This window comes from Hyperoodon ampullatus (assembly GCF_949752795.1).
Source record: "Hyperoodon ampullatus genome assembly, chromosome: 16".
NCBI lineage: Eukaryota > Metazoa > Chordata > Mammalia > Artiodactyla > Ziphiidae > Hyperoodon > Hyperoodon ampullatus.
The window spans coordinates 56,544,423-56,564,273 of NC_136929.1; the positions used below are offsets into that span (position 1 = coordinate 56,544,423).

The following is a 19,851-nucleotide window of genomic DNA, read 5'->3' on the forward strand; positions in this document are numbered from 1 at the left end:
AATAAGGATTAGTTCAGTACTTTAAGTTGTTATTTTTTGATGGTAGGCTCTAGAGTGATTTTATCCTAATTTTCCTCTTTATGAAATCTTTTTTGAATTGTTGGAATTGTCACAGTGAGCACGTATTGTCTGAATTGTTACAGTGGGCAGTAAAACTTTTCTGTTGGGATGGGAAAGGGAAGAAAGCTAGGGAAGAGTGTTAGTACTTAGCCATGACAATGTCCTACCACAGTTATCTAAGATTTGTCTTCTGTCAACAAAAATAATATTTTCTTAATGCGTGCTTTGTGCCTGAGATATCTGCTCTTGGTGAACCAAATAGATAAAATTCCTGTCTTCACGGAGCTACCACTTCTTTCAATTTCTCTGGTCATGCCTTTCAGACCCAGTTGGGGCATAATCTATATTTCCTTTGACCTAGTGAGTCCACATTTGTATATTATAGTTGTTTTTTCTTAAATTCCATTATAAGGGTCACTCTTGTTATACTACCACATACCATCATTTCTGAGGCAAAAGGAAAATCTCTCTGAGGTCAGTCAAAGCTGGCACCTTTGCTAGTATTAAAGCTCTGACCTCTATCTAATTCATATACAGAGTGACATTGGCACTATATATACCTGTCAGGTATAGAAGATACATTCCAAATGTCATTTTTAGAATGTTTTTCATTGCTTTCTTTCTACTGCTAAAATAAATACAAATATATTGTATATTCTAAACCACTCATTAGGATATAAAGCTATCACATCTCAAGAGGGAGGGGATATGGGGACAAGTGTATGCATATGGCTGATTCGCTTTGTTGTGCAACAGAAACTAACACGGTATTGTGAAGCAATTATACTCCAATACAGATCTATTTTTAAAAAAATTTTAAAAAGCTATCACATCCACTTTAAAGACTCTTTTTAACATTAAGTGACATTTCAGTTCATGGTAACAGCCTTTGTTAAGGTTGTCATAGTGTGAATGAGTCGTTAATATTAATGTAATTACAGTGATGAGTCATATAGTAATCTTTGATTAACAAAGATTGACTGTAACTTACCACATTATGTTATTTGAATGTTTAGTGAATTTTTTCCATGGGAGTGTATCAAAATGGGTGAAGGCATCTGCATAGCTTTTAAAAGGATATTCAGTATTGTAATGCCAACTGTAAGAAGAGTATAAAACTTTTGTTATTGTTGTCAGGAACATTATTTTTAAGTGATTGAGAAACATCAATGTGGTTCATTCAACAAGAATGACTTAGAGGTTATGTAATCAAGATGTTCAATTTTATTTATTTATTTAAAAAATTTTTAATTAATTAATTTATTTTTGGCTGCGTTGGGTCTTTGTTGCTGCGCGCGGGCTTCCTCTAGTTGTGGTGAGCGGGGGCTACTCTTCATTGCGATGCATGGGCTTCTCGTTGCAGTGGCTTCTCTTGTTGCAGAAGACGGGCTCTAGGTGCGCGGGCTTCAGTAGTTGTGGCACGCAGACTCAGTAGTTGTGGTGCACGGGCTTAGTTGCTCCATGGCATGTGGGATCTTCCCCGACCAGGGCTCGAACCCGTGTCCCCGGCATTGGCAGGTGGATTCTTAACCACTGCGCCACCAGGGAAAGTACTAAGATATTCAGTTTTTTGTGGTTTTTTTAAACATCTTTATTGGAGTATAATTGCGTTACAATGGTGTGTTAGTTTCTGCTTTATACCAGAGTGAATCAGCTATACATATACATATATCCCCATATCTCCTCCCTCTTGCGTCTCCCTCCCACCTTCCCAATCCCACCCCTCTAGGTGGTCACAAAGCACTGAGCTGATCTCCCTGTGCTATGCGGCTGCTTCCCACTAGCTATCTGTTTTACATTTGGTAGTGTATATATGTCCATGCCACTCTCTCACTTCGTCCCAGCTTACCCTTCCCCTTCCCCGTGCCTTCAAGTCCCTTCTCTACGTCTGCGTCTTTATTCCTGTCCTGCCCCTAGGTTCTTCAGAACCTTTGTTTTTTTAAGATTCTGTATATATGTGTTAGCATATGGTATTTGGTTTTCTCTTTCTGACTTACTTCACTCTGTATGACAGACTCTAGGTCCATCCACCTCAGTACAAATAACTCAATTTCGTTTCTTCTTATGGCTGGATAGTATTCCATTGTATATATGTGCCACATCTTCTTTATCCATTCATCTGTCGATGGACACTTAGGTTGCTTCCATGTCCTGGCTATTGTAAATAGAGCTGCAATGAACATTGTGGTACATGACTTTTTTTGAATTATGGTTTTCTCAGAGTATATCTATTTAGGTCTTCTGCCCATTTTTGGATTGGGTTGTTTGTTTTTTTGACACTGAGCTGCATGAGCTACTTGTAAATTTTGGAGATTAATCCTTTGTCAGTTGCTTCATTTGCAAGTATTTTTTCACATTCTGAGGGTTGTCTTTTCATCTTGTTTTTGGTTTCCTTTGCTGTGCAAAAGCGCTTTTTTTTTTTTTTTTTTTTTTTGGCGGTACGCAGGCCTCTCACTGTTGTGGCCTCTCCCGTTGCGGAGCACAGGCTCCGGATGCACAGGCCCAGCGGCCATGGCTCACGGGCCTAGCCGCTCTGCGGCATGTGGGATCTTCCCAGACCGGGGCACGAACCCGTGTCCCCTGCATCGGCAGGCGGACTATGAACCACTGCGCCACCAGGGAAGCCCCTGTGCAAAAGCTTTTAAGCTTCATTAGGTCCCATTTGTTTATTTTTGTTTTTATTTCCATTTCTCTAGGAGGTGGGTCAAAAAGGATCTTGCTGTGATTTATGTCAAAGAGTGTTCTGCCTGTGTTTTCCTCTAAGAGTTTTATAGTGTCTGGCCTTCCATTTAGATCTTTAATCCATTTTGAGTTTATTTTTGTGTATGGTGCTGGGGAGTGTTCTAATTTCATTCTTTTACATATAGCTGTCCAGTTTTCCCAGCACCATTTATTGAAGAGGCTGTCTTTTCTCCATTGTATATTCTTGTCTCCTTTATCAAAGATAAGGTGACCGTTGGTGTGTGGGTTTATCTCTGGGCTTTCTATCCTATTCTGTTGATGTATATTTCTGGTTTTGTGCCAGTACCATACTGTCTTGATTACTGTAGCTTTGTAGTATAGTCTGAAGTCTGGGAACCTGATTCCTCCAGCTCTGTTTTTCTTTCTCAAGATTGCTTTGGCTATTCGAGGTCTTTTGGGTTTCCATACAAATTGTGAAATTTTTTGTTCTACTTCTGTGAAAAAATGCCATTGGTAGTTTGATAGGGATTGCATTGAATCTGTAGATTGCTCTGGGTAGTATAGTCATTTTCACAATGTTGTTTCTTCCAATCCAAGAGCATGGTATATCTGTTTCCATCTGTTTGTATCATCTTTAATTTCTTTCATCAGTGTCTTACAGTTTTCTGCATACAGGTCTTTTGTCTCCTTAGGTGTGTTTATGATGTTCAGTTTTAAATTCAATATGAGGTTGAAATGTTCTCAAACTTTTGCCAGGTGGTGCTATATAAACATGAAGCCCAGTATTTCATTTTAACAGTTGAGGTTTTTTAATGCAATTTTCAGGATAGAAATAAGGGGGGAAATTTTTGTACAAAAAATTTTAAAGGGGGTGGAAATGGCATATGTATTTGTAAAAGAATATCCATACATACATTTGATCAGAAAGAAACCACTTTGCATTTACCCCCAGAAACATTTTCACTCACCTATGACACCTAGGTAAATTTACATTTGGTATATATGATCATCTCCAAATATTTGAATTCCTACTTTGTACATAGAGCTTTTCTAAGCATTAAATTCAAATTTATCTCTTTGGTTCACAAACTATCTGGGATACGATACCTACCATTCTTGTCATTCAGAAAGCATTTTGGGAGCCAAAAAGAATTATATTAGTAGCATTATCTCTTAGAATAGTCCTTACTTGAAAGCTTGGCCATGAAAACTCACCCTTTACTAGGATGTGACCTGTCAGGTTTCTCCCTTCGTGGCCTTTCCTCTGCCTTATTAGATCATCATTAAGTTTCTGAAACTTTTTCCAGGGAAAGTTTTTTGAAACACTAATGTTATGAGAATCTCCTTGAAAAAAACAGTTGTGTAAAAAGAATTGTGTGTTAAAAGAACTTGTAGATTCTGATTATATCCTTCCCCTTCAATATTGACACTGCATTTAATATACTAAAGTTGGGAACCTCTAGGAATTTGTTTAATCCTGCATTTTGTAAACATTTGAACATCACATTCCCCATCCCTCATCCTTTCATGTAGCAAAAACAAACTGTGAAAAATAATGGCTGTCAAAATAGGATTTACAAGAGGGCCCATTGGGGGAGGGGGTGAGTTTGGAACTTATATTTTTCTTGGTTTTTACCTAATAAAGGAAAGAAATTGAGCTCTAAAAATATTTACAATGTGTATTGACCTTGGTACCTTTATGCAGTCCCTGTGCTAATCAGTCATTTTTCATTAGAAGAGTAGAAGTGGTACAACACAAGGACTTCCCTGGCGGTCCAGTGGTTAAGACTCCAAGCTTCCATTGCAGGGGACACAGTTTCGATCCCTGATCGGGGAACTAAGATCCCGCATGCCACATGGTGTGGCCAAAAAAAAAGAAAGAAAGAGAGAAAGAAATAGTACAACACAGAGGGGTTGGCATTGGTGCTTTCAGCGCCTCACGCTTTTGTTTTCAGCATTTTAGGTTTGGTGCTAAATTTAAGGATTTACAGATTATAGTATCTATTATTAACTAAATACAATCTCAAAAGGTGAATAAATGGCTTAAAAAGATTCCAACAAAGAAACTGTAGATTAAAGATAATACTAATGAAGCAAATATATATCAACATGAAAGTGGCAAAACTGACACTTCTCTTCTAAAACGATCTCTTGGAATTCCCTGGTGGTCCACTGGTTAAGACTCGGTACTTTCACTGCTGTGCACCCAAGGTTCGATCCCAGGTCGGGGAACTAAGATCCCGTGAGCGGTGTGGCACGGCCAAAAAAAAAAATCTCTTTTATCAGTAACTTTGTGAGGTAGAAACAGTGATGACGTGATCAAATCTGACAAGAACTTGGCCCTCCCGAAAAGGAAATTATCATTCTAAATATGGCTTGTGATCCCCTGTCTTTAATGATGATTCAGTTAGTGTCTATCATGGACACAGAAACAACTCCAGATATTTCAAGCCGAAAGGGACTTAAAGTAGGAAACTGGTTACAAATGGTTTACAGAATGGAATAACAAAAATGGAAGGGCTGAGGTTGCCAGAGATGAGGAAGCTGCCGCTTCCAGAGGTGCTTCCACAGCACAAGAGAAGAAAACCGCCCTTCCTCCTGCTTCCTTCTTCCATTGGCAGAGCCCCAGCTGAGAACAGGCTGGCAGGGGGGTCTCGGAAGTGTGGCCTACAGTCCCCTGCTGTCGCCACCACCGCCACCAAGGCTGGGAGCTGAAGGCTTATTGGAAATAATTTGACATAGTGACCCTTGACCTTTGTGTTATACCGTAAGGTGTATTAGCTGTTGCTGGTTCAAAGCCATCGCAGTTTGCAATTCATTTAAAGACTAAGCATCCAGAACATGAAGACGGATCCACTGTATTATGAGAGCAAAACAAAAAAAAGTGTTTTGTAATTTTGACGAATTAAATTAAAACTTATTCCTAAAATGTTTTTATTTCATCTCTTTAAATTTTTCTTGTATGCTTTATAAAGATAACTGTGCATATTAATACAGAAGTACATTTTTTAACAATTTACAAATAGATATTCATATAGTTCATGCTTTACATTTTTTACTGATTGGGAATTCCCCGGTGGTCCAGTGGGTAGGACTCAGCGCTTTCACTGCTGAGGGCCTGGCTTCCGTTCCTGGTCAGGGAGCTAAGATCCCGCAAGCTGCGTGGCGAGGGAAAAAAAATATTTTTTTTACTGATAGAGTTGTATAATCAAAATACAGAGTCGGCTGATGTGTAAGATTCCTTTCAACTCCCTTCATCCCTGATTGCAAAGAAGGGTGCTTGTGTATGTGTGTTCTGGTTGACGTGTGGACATCATCATCCAGCCTGTGTAAATGTCACAGTATTCTTATATGCAGTCTCCATCATATGACCTTTCTCATAAGGAATCCCTTTTCTCATAAGGATTTGTGTCTTCTGTTGTCTAGACAGTCGTTCTCAATGCTGGCTGTACACTAGAATCACCTGGGAAGCTTTTAAAAAGAAAAATACCTCCAGAGATTGATTGTATTGATCTACTGTGGAGGCCAACTCTCTTAAATTTTTAAGCTCCCTAGGTAATTCTAGCATTCCGCCACTGATCCACAGTTATAGGCATTTTTTATAGCTCTGTCTGCCATCTCCTGTTGGGGTAGGGAGCAAAAATGATGCCCGGGGGAGACCAGGAAGTCTCTTTCCACTAAACCTAAGGCTTTTAAAAAGGTTTAGTATCTTCTTGTCTCTGTTATCATCAATCCCCCTCTGTGCCCCACCCACCCCAGCTTGAAAAAAGATTTCTCTTCCCCTTTTTTTTCCTGGCAAGAGCTCTTAGTCTGCAAATGATAGAGAATTGGAAAAATTGAACTAGAAAACTACTGTTGGAGGTAATAGAACTATTACATAAAATCTTGAAGTAAACCCCCAGGAACTTAAAAAGAAAATTTATTTTATGCATACTCTGTTTCCTTCTGTGTGGCAACCAACTGTGTTAGTCTTCAGAGCTAGGGTTGTTGGCAGTGGGGGGGCGGTTTGGCTTGGCTTTTTGTTTTGTTTTCAGGTATCTGTATAAATTTGGAATTTTGCTGATTAAAATGGATGCCTGCAGGACTGTATCTAAAGGCCTTTCGGCAGTATTTGCCTACTGTAGTATATAGTGTAGTATAAGGATACATGCTTCGTTCATTTGAATTTGCACACCAAGGACTGATCAACTCTAAAGAACTAATTTCCTCCCAAGAGATAACAACACACTAAGCAGAAACAGGAGCATTGGGGGGGAGGGAGTCTTTCATAAGGATTTAAAATGCAAACCATGATATTCAAGGCTGTCATGCTCACTTTAAAAGTTAAAATAAAAGCCTCCACAAAGACTGCCTTGACAAAGCAATCAAAGTATTTCTGCAAACAACAATCTAGAAATTTACAGACATCTGTATTATAATGTTTTAATTGGCAGTGGGTGGCATTTATAATCTTAGTCAGTGATTATTGTTTCAGTGATGATGGTTGAACAGCTCTATACCACATCCACAATGGATTTTCAACATTTGGTGGCGTTTTAATCTTGAATAATTTGTTTTTTATTTTGAAAGTAAAATTGTATATGATGGATTTTTTGGATTGTAAACATTTGTAACTGGAGATTAAATTTCATGTTCTTTCTGAATTGACATTTATTTCTATGCAGCTGGTTACACTGTAGTCTGTGGTCATTGGGGGCAGATATAAGATCAGTAATTAAAATTCATATAATATAAAAGCTATTTCTAGTCCAGTACCTCTCCTACTGATATTTTGTGGTAGCTGCTAAGAAGTTAGAAATGACTGCTTTGAGTGTCATTTCCTTATAATGCCAGTACAAAACAAAATGCCCAAAGGGAAAAGAGCTAAAATGAGAAGAAATAGCATTATCTCAAAACAGTAGTCTTCTCCTAAACAGACTAGTTCATATCATTTGTAGCTTATTTGTAGAGTTAATTTTATTTGTAGTACAAAGTTGTAAGTGCAATATTAAGATTGCCATTTCTACACAGTTTGGCTTAAAAAAGAAAAGTTACCTCAGGGATCTTAGTTTTGTCCTGAGTATAACAGTTATTAGTAACTAAATGATCATGGAAGTAATTTCAGTCCCTTTTTATAATTACACATATATTGGAACTACCTGATACCACAGAGCAGAATTTGGGTTATGAGCCTATCTTGGACATTATCAAAAAAAGATTTAAATAATGCTGTACTGCAGAAATTTTGTTTTAAAACAATCTTTTCTGTAGGTTATCCTATAGTACAGGCCCTGAGGGCATTAAAGAGATATATGTCTGGGTTTTCAGATTACACTTCTAAGTGTTTTTTTTTTCTTTTGCAAATATTTGATTGATTGATTGAAGTATGGTTGATTTACAATGTTGTGTTAGTTTCAGGTGCGCTTTTCAGTGTTTTTATTTCACTAGTCAAAAGTAAAGTTAGGCTGCACTGTCCCCTGGGTTATTGAGCCATTGATAGACGTGGTTAACACAGAAAGACAAGCATACAAGTCTAGTCTGTTTTCTCTGCAATTTAAAGAAGGAAAGCAGCAATGTTAAATGCAGTGTTTTGAGATTGAAACATGTAAACCAAGAACTAAAAAGAAATTTCTGTGTAGAATTGGTACTTTTCTCACTACTCATTAACATTACAAATCACAACCTAATCTGACTCTTAATCTTATCCTCAGTATTTTTTTTAATATCTATTTGTTTATATTATTATTTGGCGGGTCTTGGTTGTGGCACGCAGGATTTTTCGTTGCAGCACACAGGCTTCTCTCTACTTGTGGCGCGAGGGCTCCAGAGCGCGTGGGCTCAGTAATTGCGGTGCATGGGCTTAGTTGCCCCGAGGCATGTGGGATCTTAGTTCCCCGACCAGGGATCGAACTGGCGTACCCTGTGTTGCAAGACGGATACTTAACCACTGGATCACCAGGGAAGTCCCTTATTTGAAGTTTCTTTCTAATTTATTCTAAATTATTTTCTTCAGTCCTTTTGGGTCTGACATATGGCTTTAGGGTTGGGACAACTTGATAACAAACACTTAAGTTTTTCTCTCCACTGCCAGCTAGAATGTATGCCCTCTCTGAACTGGGCCATCTTGCTTTACCAGCACGTTTCTTTACTTGAAAACATTTTTCTTGTTCATCTTCCTAGCTTCTCGAGTCTTTTTTTTTTTTTTTTTCCCGGTACGCGGGCCCCTCACTGTTGTGGCCTCTCCCGTTGTGGAGCACAGGCTCCAGACACGCAGGCTCAGCGGCCATGGCTCACGGGCCCAGCCGCTCCGCGGCATGTGGGATCTTCCCGGACCTGGGCACGAACCCTTGTCCCCTGCATCAGCAGGCGGACTCTCAACCACTGCGCCACCAGGGAAGCCCTCGAGTCATTTTACACAAGGAAGAGATGGCTAAAGGTGGAAGCTGAATATACCATAACTTCTGTTTCCTATTTCCTTAATTTAATTTTTTCCATCTTCTTTCAGCATAAATTAAAGCTGGGACAGAAGAGAAGACAGAATATCATACAACTGTAGCTCCATACTGAGAGTACAAAAGCCTAGCACTGGTCTTTTGCTAGGTCCCCACTTCTTTGTCTTGTTTTTCTTGAGGACCAATGGCCTTTCCCTAAATGAGATCCCACATCCCACTCAAGCCTGCGGGAAGGGAATAGGCTTTCCCCACTCCTCCTTAGTCTGATTCTATCTCCCTCTATTTTCTAGGTACCAAGTTAAGTTTCTCTTATCCCCCACTTGGTCAGAGTAAAGGGCTCTAACATCTTCATCCCGTGGTCCAGACTTTCATACTCTTTTACCAGGCCCTCCTTTCTACACTGTCCATCACAGTGGACAAAGCAAACCCTTTCAAATACAGTGCAACTGTGGAAGGAAATGTCAGGATGCAAACTAAGTACAAATGTAAACAGGGGGAAATAATGACATATTTGAGACCTTGGTCAGCAAAGCAAGGCTTAAAGATTAATCCCTTAAGGCATTCCATGATCTCATTCTTCTTTTTAATCCAATGACTGTTTGGATTTGTGGGTTTTGTCCTGGTCTGTCATGATTTCTTTCTCCATCATACAGCCACTGTCTTAGTTCTTTCTATCCTTCTTTTGACCCGAGAGAAAGAAAATTCTTCCTTGAGTGGCCCTCAGGTAGATCTCTGTTGGTCCTGGCTATCTCTGCAGCCTCCTTCCTCTCAGAATTGGGGCAGAATCTGTAATTCTGCCTTCTTCCTTAAGTGCATTTTTTTTTCATCTGTTCTTCCATCTTCCTCAAATTGAGAAGGCGTGGATTTCCCCCTTGGTCATGGGTTTCTCTGGTCTCTCCCCTCTCCAGTCTTGCTTCTAGCTCTTCTAGTCACTCTGCTCTTTAACAAATCCTTTGTAGCTGCCCACAGTTGTTTTCTTTCAGGCTGTTTCCACCCAGAAAATCTTGAGACTAGCTAGATTTCATTCCTCCCCAACAATACAGTCTGTGCCATGCATTTGCGCTTTTTTTCAGCATCATGATCTTGTTCTAGGTAGCTCTGTGCTCTCTATTACTACATTACTACTATTACTACATTTAAAATGCTCATGGCCCTGTCTATACATTTTAATACACAAGCCCTAAGAAAGGGATACCTTTTGAAAGAGAGTGTCTTATTTGCCCCATATTTTGGTGCAATACCAAGCACCTAATCTATGCTTAATCTGTTGAGGAGATGAATGGACTTTGAGTTTTACTCCCAAGATGTACATATCATAAAAATTAAGACATTCAATTTAATCCTTTCTCCTTGTATAGCTCCTAATTTTATCTAATTGAAAGACAGATACTTGTTGTCAGAGTTACTTCTTGCCTCTAATTTGAAAGTCTCTGATACATTTTTAGTCTTGACATCAGTAGAAATTAGACTTTATCTTTTTACATCTCTATTGTTAAAATCCAGAGAATAAGCCTAACTCTATGAAGCTGGAATTTGTGCCTTATTTAGTTGTACATTTTGAAACGTATTTCACTGTCTTTGAAGCTAGTCTCTAGATTATAGAGATGCACAGAAGATTGTTCTCTTGGCAGCTTTCACCCCCCCTGCTGATGCTGTATTTACCAGGTGGGCTGCTGCAGTTTATATACATGTCCTATAACAAATAGTTCCTGAGGCTTTATCAAAATAAAGTTTTTCTTTAAAAAAAAGTTAAAAGCTTAATCAACTGACGTGAATGCAAGTAAGTTGCACGTTTTCAATAAAAAGGTAATTTTTTTACAAATGCACACGTCTCTGGACGGTAACACTAGGAGAGAGTTTATACGCTCTCTTCGTGTCACTGCTTACTTCATTTTACAGAAGAAGCAAGTTCAAAGAGGTCACACAGTTGGGAGGAGAAAAGGCCTCCTGTCACCTCCCATGTGCTTTCCTTTTTACCAATGTTTCCCAAACTTTTCATCCCCAGAGAACCTGTTCTGTGATCTGCCTGCCCCTCAACCCTCTTCCTGCCCTGAAAAACTCCAATTTTGAAAGATATTGCCTACCAAACTGCATGTAGCAGATAAACTATTTTACTGAATTTTGGGTAATCAAAAACAAAGAACTGCAAATTAGACTTTGTGATCAACATGAGCTCACTGGTGGCCATGCTGAATTGATATAATTTCGGTAAAGAAAGGCTTTTGGGGAGGAAATGGACACATTATGTAAAGCTTTAGGGAATAATGAAAACGGTTTACAGATGGGCTTTAATACCTTCTTGGAGCCTTAAAGGTCTGAGGAGTCCTGAGAGCAGTGAGGACCCCAGGTATTGAACCACCACTCTTTGACCTGCTGCTTTGCAGCTTAAAATCTAATAGTCACGTAGAGGACTGAAAAGAGAGTGCCTGTGTTTCAGAGTGAGCATGTTGAATTAATGCCTTCGTGTTTTTTTGCTTTTTGCACATAGATTGAATATGAAAGGAAAAAGAAAGAAGATGGGAAACGAGCTCGAGCTGATAAACAACACGTTTTAGACATGTTGTTTTCGGCCTTTGAGAAACATCAGTATTATAATCTCAAGGACTTGGTGGACATCACAAAACAGCCTGTGGTATGTATACGCTCACATTGATCCTTTAAATACGTCCTGCTTCGTTAATACAGCTTTACTGAAGAGAAGTGTATTGTAAATGAATAAGTTCACTTGCACCTATGCTGATGTCAGGCTTTGTTTCAACACGGAAAAGATGTCTCAATGTAGCCTTTGTCCCCTCCCTCCCTTCCTCCCTCCCTCCTTCCCTCCCTTTTATCCTTCCTTCCTTCTTTCCTTCATTTTGTTTTTTTACCTCAGCTTCATTGTTTTCAATTTTAAATACATTTAATATCAGTAGTTCCCTATGAAGAAAATGTGGATTTGTCCTCCTTTTGACTGATCCTTGACTTTAAGCCTGAAGTCTCTTTGTTTATATCATTTCTAGTCTTTCTTTTGTTCTCTTACCTCCCTCCAAAAAAGCTCAACTTGAAGAGTTGTATGAGTCTTTCACGGTGAACGTTTATCCCTCTCTTGTGAACTGTTCTCTGTGGATTTTTTTTTTTTAAACTTGAGCTGTACTGCCTCACAATGCTTGTTGAGATTATGATTGCATTGGGCTATTCTCCCTTTTCAAGGAAAATTTTAATAAATTGATGTTTTAGAAAGTTTTTGTTTGTTCTATAATCATTTTTTAATCACTTCTCCATTCTCTTGCCAATCTGCTAATAATTTGTGTTTCTAATCCATTTAAAATGTTGGTAACAAGTAAGGGATCTAAACCCTTTCTCCAGCCTTGGGTCACATTTCCTTCCATTTAACTTTCTCACACCTGAGGTTGGCAAAGTATCAAATTGAATTATATTTTAGTATTTTAAGTATTTAAGTATTTTAGTATTTTAAGTATTTTACTTAAAGTATTTTACTTTACAGGTTTTTAAAAATTAGATGGAAACCCCCTTACTTTTGTCCTCTTACCCACTTTGCTTTATCATTTTGTCCACTTTGCCAGGATACTCAAGAATATGTTAATTCTAACTGCTTCATTTATTTGCTTCAGAATATGTAACGAGATAACTAGTTTTGTAAAATATTTTAACATAAACGGCTTGGTATAATTTTTTTCTGATTTTTCAAAGCTTTAGGAAATTATTTCTGAAACTTCAGTATTGATGGTACAGCTTCCCATTTCTGTAGAGATTTCTTTACTGTTATATTTCATCCTTTCATTTTTTCATTAAGAAAGAAATTTGAATTCCGAAAGACCTAAGTACTTCGTTGTTTTTTTTTTTTTACCAGAGAGGAGGAAAGTGCTCGTGCCGGCAGTATTATCAACTCATCTTAATGACTTTGCTCCCTTCAGCATCAAAGCCTTAGAAACAGCATTCCAAGCTAGATTAAAAAATTTGAAATAGAATAATTCATAAGCTAAGCTCTGTTTCTTCTGGTTTTAATGAAGTTTACCTTTGTATTTTATATATACATGAAAAGGCCATTCCAGAAATTCTGGATGCAAACAATATATTCTCATAGAATAACGCACACGCACACACACACACACACACACACACACACACAAAATTAGATATGGGAAAATAAGTGTTTGTAGAGGGCCTTTCAGATGATACTAGGGAAAGCACTTTCTTTGCCCTTAACATGGGATGACATTTTTAAAATTTACTCATTTTGCATCAAAGAAAAGGGATAACTAGTATTTCTCTCAATCTTTGTTCTTCAGATAATTTTTACGTGGTGGAACTCAGTGAATCTCTTATAACAGAGCTTCTTAATTCATGGTCAGTAGATGGGCTTTAGGAGATCCAGCAACCCCCTGAATATGTACAAAAACGTGTGGATTTTTCTGGGGAGCAGATTTATAGTTTATATCAGATTCTCGTAGAGAGCCTGGGAACCTCAAAGAGCTTGAGAACCACTGATCTAGAAACAATTATTTTATAATAGTTTTATTATTTAGGGACTAAATTACCTCGGCAAGCGTAAAGTTTTTGAAGGCAGGTTTGTATATTATTCATATCCCTAAATATTCATACATTCCACAACACAAACATAGTAGCAACTCAGTAATTGACTTAAGAATCAGGAGATGGCCCATCCTCTGTATTTAAGGACCACCATATTTTCCTCAGATGGATTTTGACAGGCCTCATGTCATTTATGGCAGGAGCAGGGTAGAAAGAGCCATCTCAAGAAAGCATGGAATGCCAGAGCTACCGTTATCCTTGCATAGAGGGGAGGAGAGGACAGGAAGTGGTCAGCATGGATTCCAGTCCTGTCCTGCCATTTACCTCAGTAGGATCTAGAGAAGTCACTTCCATTGCTAAAATTGAGGAGTTGGACTGGATAATCCTTGTGAGCCCTTCCAGCTCTCCATTTGTGATTCTCTCTTTCTCCTATTTCATCTCCTCCTCTCCACCTCCCACTCACATTTGAACTGAGTTGGCAAAGCCCCTTGACCTAGAAAGAAAGTGGCCAGAGCCCAGCTCTCCTCTGTGTAGGTAACTATCCCCTTTAAAAGGTTCACAGGGCATAAGTCAGTCTGTACTAATGGTCATGAATATACCCTTATTAATTTGATTTTAGTCTGAGCAATACCAAGAGAATGAAGGAACCCAGTGTAGCATGAAGGTCAGTGATCCAGGAAAGAGATTTCCTGGTATGATGGAAAGAGCACGGGACTGGAAGTAATAGGATCTCAGTTCAAGTCCCAGCCCTGCCATTTAGCCAAAGAGTCCTAGGTATTTAAATGCATTTAATGTTTAATACATTATATAATTTAATATTTAATTTACTTAATATATGACATTCTTAATATAAAATTTACCAATATATTCAAATTAAATGTTTATCATATTATACTTTGTAAATATGTTTTTAAAATATCTAGTTTACAGGATCCTTATAATAATTAATGTTTATGAAAGTTGCATTTGTCAACAGCAAAGTATTTTACTATTATTAATAGTATTAGTAAACAAATTTTTGAGCCCTGTGGAAAAGGGAAGAAAAGAGATCTTCTTTGTGTTAATCAGTTCTTTAGTATATGCATTTAATGACATGCTCTTGTTTTCTTTTTTTAATTAATTTATTTTTGGCTTTGTTGGGTCTTCGTTGTGGTGTATAGGTTTCTCATTGCGGTGGCTTCTCTTGTTACAGAGCATGGGCTCTAGGGGCCCACGGGCTCAGTATTTGTGGCATGTGGGCTCTAGAGTGCACGGATTCCAGTAGTTGTGGCACATGGGCTCAGCAGTTGTGGCTCGTGGGCTCTAGAGCGCAGGCTCAGTAGTTGTGGCACACCGGCTTAGTTGCTCCGCGGCATGTGAGACCTTCCTGGACCACGGCTCGAACCCGTGTCCCCTGCATGGGCAGGCGGATTCTTAACCACTGCGTCACCAGGGAAGCCCTCTGCTCTCGTTTTCTGATGGCCCCCAATGCCACTTCTGATACCAAGTTTCTAACCATGAAGTGTATTGCTTTAATACATCCTCTTTGTTATTAACACTACTACTATATTCTTAAGTTACCATCTGCTTTCTGACCTTTAGAATGTCATTTTTGACATTCTGAGTGAATCTGAAGTATTTTCTTGTTTTTCCAGTTCCTTCCCTTCTATATTCTTCTTCCTAAAAACCTTCACTTCTACAAGCAAAATTATTGATTAGAGAAACTGCCCTTAAAGGGCTAGCCTTTTTCTCTCATTCGCCGGTGTGTGATTTGCATAAGCAACCAAAGAATTAAAGTTACTCATTAAGGGCAAATACGCCAGTTTTATTAAAATGCCAGGCTCTGGTAACTGATGAAAAGTTGGAAACACGGTATCCATTTCAAGAAGTGTTTTTATGCAGTTTAAATTTTGACTTTTTTTCCCCCTCTCTAAAGTAAACTATCAGAGGAAGCCTATTATTTCTCTCCTGGCAGTCTTTGCTCTTTCACCTTGAATGTGTTATGTCTAGTCTTTCTTCATATTTTATTATATCTGTAAAATAGAAGCATAATATCATTTCCTTCAAAAATACAAACCATTAGGAACTGTATATAATTGCTCCCTTTGAAACACCAAACTGCCAAGACCACTTTGAGCCCTAGCATACTGTTCTCTTAACACAGCACCCATTTCCCAGTGTTTCTCTAAACATCCATTCCTATTAGAAGTGTTGTCGAAAATCAGCTCTAATTATAACTGAACCTCTTCATTTCCTTATGCTCTAAATCCACTCAATTTCACGTCAAGATTCAGGGAAGTTTATCTTTAATTATTGATGACCCCTTCTAAATCAGCAGCCCTAATCATGTCGACCCAGTGGACCATTTACTTTTTAATTCAGTGTATGTAATTGAACAATTTGCATGCTTTTATAAAGTAAGTTCAAATCAACAAGAAAAATGAGGCAGAGATTTGCATGGCTTTGATTGTGAAGCAGCTTGGTGCCCACACTTCAAATTGCCCAGCACTAAATAATGCTGAACAGACTTGTTTATTTGCCCAAAGTAAGCTTTCAATAAAACCGATGCAGCAATAAGGTAGTGTTAACATAATCCTCAGTTTGTTTCCAGACAGGCCTAAATAAATGCTTGAACAGAAATAAGTGAAATTTGGCATCAGTAAGATACAAGAAGATATGCTTTTTTTTTTTTTTTTTTCCTTCGGTATGCGGGCCTCTCACTGCTGTGGCCTCTCCCGTTGCAGAGCACAGGCTCTGGACGCGCAGGCTCAGCGGCCATGGCTCATGGGCCCAGCCGCTCCGCGGCACGTGGGATCTTCCCAGACCGGGGCATGAACCCGCATCCCCTGCATTGGCAGGCGGACTCTCAACCACTGCGCCACCAGGGAAGCCCAAGATATGCTTTTTTAAAGGATAAAATAGCTAGGGAATTTGATATACTGAGCATTTCTCCTGTCAAAAAAATAAAATTTTATTTACAAATATATGCTCCTATAGATCTGTGAATTGGTAGGGACTCTTTCAGCTGCAAGAAAGAGAAACTCAGCTCAAACTAGCTTAAACAAAAATAGAATTTATAGGCTCCTGTAGCTGGGAAGTTCAGGAATGCATCTTGCTTTAGACATGGCTAGATGCAGCTACTAATATTACTTAGTTAGAACTGTCCCTCCCCATCTCTCCACATATCTCCTCATCATTCTGTGTGCTTAGGCAGGATCTTGCCATGTGGTAACCAAAGTGGCCTCCTGAAGCACCTCACAGCTAGCAGCCTCAAAGCAGAAAGACAGTATCTGTCCTGATGATTCCAGCAGAAGCTCAGGGAGGATTTTAATTGCCCTGGTAGGGGTTGTATGCTCATTCCTGAGCCAAGGGTACAGAAGTCCATCAACCGAGCCCACTGCCTCTCACACCCTGTGCCACACTGCTTGGTACAGAAGTAGCACCTGATGAGTCATAATCGTTTGATTGTTATCTCAAATTTAGTTTGTTGAAAACAGAACTCTTGATTTCTACACCCTTCCAACCCCGACCCCCCAGACTTCCCCATTGCAGTGACACCACCATTCCCCAAGTTGCTCAAGTCAGACATCTGTACTCCTGTTTCCTCTTCATGATATCTATATTACACATTACGGTACATATATATCATATATATGTTATATATCTCTGGCTCAGGATCTTAAAAGATAAAAGTAACCCTAGAGATAATCTAGTCTAAGTTATAGTCCCAGAGAAGGAGGTTGCCTAGTGGCTTGAAGGCATCTCTTACCACATTGCCTCTTCTATTCAGACATGTGTATACAACCAAAGACAAGCAAAGAAAATGTTTTTCTGACAATAGGAGCCCCCTTTATTTTTTTTTTTTAGGAGCCCCTTTTTTTTTTTTTTTTTTTTTGCTGTACGCAGGCCTCTCGCTGTTGTGGCCTCTCCCGTTGCGGAGCACAGGCTCCGGACGCGCAGGCTCAGCAGCCATGGCTCACGGGCCCAGCTGCTCCGCGGCATGTGGGATCTTCCCAGACCGGGGCACGAACCCATGTCCCCTGCATCGGCAGGCGGACTTTCAACCACTGCGCCACCAGGGAAGCCCTAGGAGCCCCTTTTTAATGAGCAGGGGGGAAGCTAATTTCTCAGGCAGACTGCTTTCAAATGTCTGTGTTATTAAGAATCACTAGGCTTCCCTGGTGGCTCAGTGGTTAAGAATCCGCCTTCCAATGCAGGGACACGGGTTCGAGCCCTGGTCTGGGAAGATCACACATGCTGCGGAGCAACTAAGCCCGTACGCCACAACTACTGAGCTTGCGCTCCAGAGCCCGCGAGCCACGACTACTGAAGCCTGCAGCACGCTTAGAGCCCGTGCTCCGCAACAAGAGAAGCCATCACAGTGAAGCCCACACACCGCAACTATAAGAGTAGCCCCTGCTTGCCCTAACTAGAGAAAGCCCGCATGCAGCAACAAAGACCCAATGCAGCCAAAAGTAAAAATTAATTGATTAATTAATCAATTTTTAAAAATTGTATCATTAAAAAGTAGAAACCAACTTAAAAAAAAGAATCATCGTTAACCTAAGCTAAGTACATAGAGAATGGAATCTAAGCTTTATCTTAGCTCATTCAGTTTCTAATACAAAGTAAAAATGGGTTTTAAAATTTATTTTTTAATGAATTTATTTTTATTTATTTATTTATTTATTGGCTGTGTTGAGTCTTCTGTTGCTGCACGCGGGCTTCCTCTAGTTGCGGTGAGCGAGGGCTCCTCTTCATCGCGGTGTGCGGGCTTCTCATTGCAGTGGGTTCTCTTGTTGTGGAGCACAGGCTCTAGGCGCACGGGCTTCAGTAGTTGTGGCACGCAGGCTCAGTAGTTGTGGCTCACAGGCTCTAGAGCACAGGCTGAGTAGTTGTGACACATGGGCTTAGTTGCTCCACGGCATGTGGGATCTTCCCGGACCAAGGCTCGAACCTGTGTCCCCTGCATTGGCAGGCGGATTCTTAACCACTGCGTCACCAGGGAAGTTCCCAAAATGGGTTTTTTTTAAGTGTTTGAAGTTCATTCCCAAATGTACTACTAAATAATGCTGTTTTTATTGTAATGTCTTGTTCTGACATATGCTTTCCCTTTTTTACATGATTCCTTTTTCTTCTTTTCCCCTGAATCTTTATCATTTCCTTTCTGTTCACATATTTCCTTTCCATTCTCTCCTCATGTCTCTTGTAACTGGAAGTTTTGATTTTTGAATGGTACTACCAAAACTAAGAAGACCACCAATTTCCCAGCAGAGCATATTAGCTAGTGACAGCTGTCTGTGAGACTTTTTTTTTTTTTTTTGCTGCGTCAGCTCTTTGTTGCAATGTGCGGGCTTCTCTCTAGTTGTGGTGCACGGGCTCAGTAGTTGCGGCGTGTAGGCTTAGCTGCCCCGCGGCATGTGGGGCCTTAGTTCCCCGACCAGGGATCGAACCGATGTCTGCTGCATTGGAAGGCAGATTCTTAACCACTGGACCACCAGGGAAGTCCTGAGACTTCCATTTTAAAAAATAATTATTTGCAGTGGCCGGTTAACTTAGTTGGTTAGAATGTGGTGCTAAAAAATGATTATTTACTTGTGAATTTGAGCCTTAATTAAAAGTTTTAAAATATGAAATGTCATACTAAAATAAATTATTAACTATGTTGAATATAAAAGTTAAACACACTTATGAAATTTTAATGCTTTCCTTATGAGTAGAAGGTTCTAATAACTAATAGATTTACTACTAATAAGTTTATTATGAAATAGTAACGTTTTCTCTTTTAATTTATTGTACGGTTTGTTTTAGCCTTTTTACTGTTTTTTCTTTTTTACCTTATTTCTGCATGGGGTAAAACTGGGGGTGAATTTACTAACATAACCAATTGAGTCCATATTTTACATGAGATATTACGAAGGTAAAAGCAATATTTGACATAGGCTCCCAGTAAGCAAAATTGGGCATTATTTACATACAGAATTTACATAGAGTTTTTAATTAAACAGTAGGCCACACAATTTATATTTATTCTGAAAAATGTCATTATTCATAAAATCTCTTTCTCTACCCTCCAGTCCCATTTAATTTTAAAGGGAGGGAAAAGTAAATGTTTAAGCTCATTAACTGCTTTCTCCTGATTTCTTTGTTTAGTCCCTGAGCAAGC

At 39.2% G+C, this 19,851-nt stretch overlaps 1 protein-coding gene across 3 annotated transcripts in view; it reads left to right on the forward strand.

The window, feature by feature from the left end:
• Positions 1–19,851, forward strand: part of GTF2F2 (general transcription factor IIF subunit 2) — a gene marked incomplete at its 5' end in the record, with an annotated part of 154,595 nt that overhangs the window by 126,501 nt on the left and 8,243 nt on the right. For all 3 annotated transcript variants that reach the window (XM_079722059.1, XM_079722061.1, XM_079722060.1), the window contains one exon: positions 11,662–11,805. In XM_079722059.1, coding sequence (XP_079578185.1) covers positions 11,662–11,805 — 144 coding nt within the window. The remainder of the gene's footprint in view (positions 1–11,661; positions 11,806–19,851) is intronic.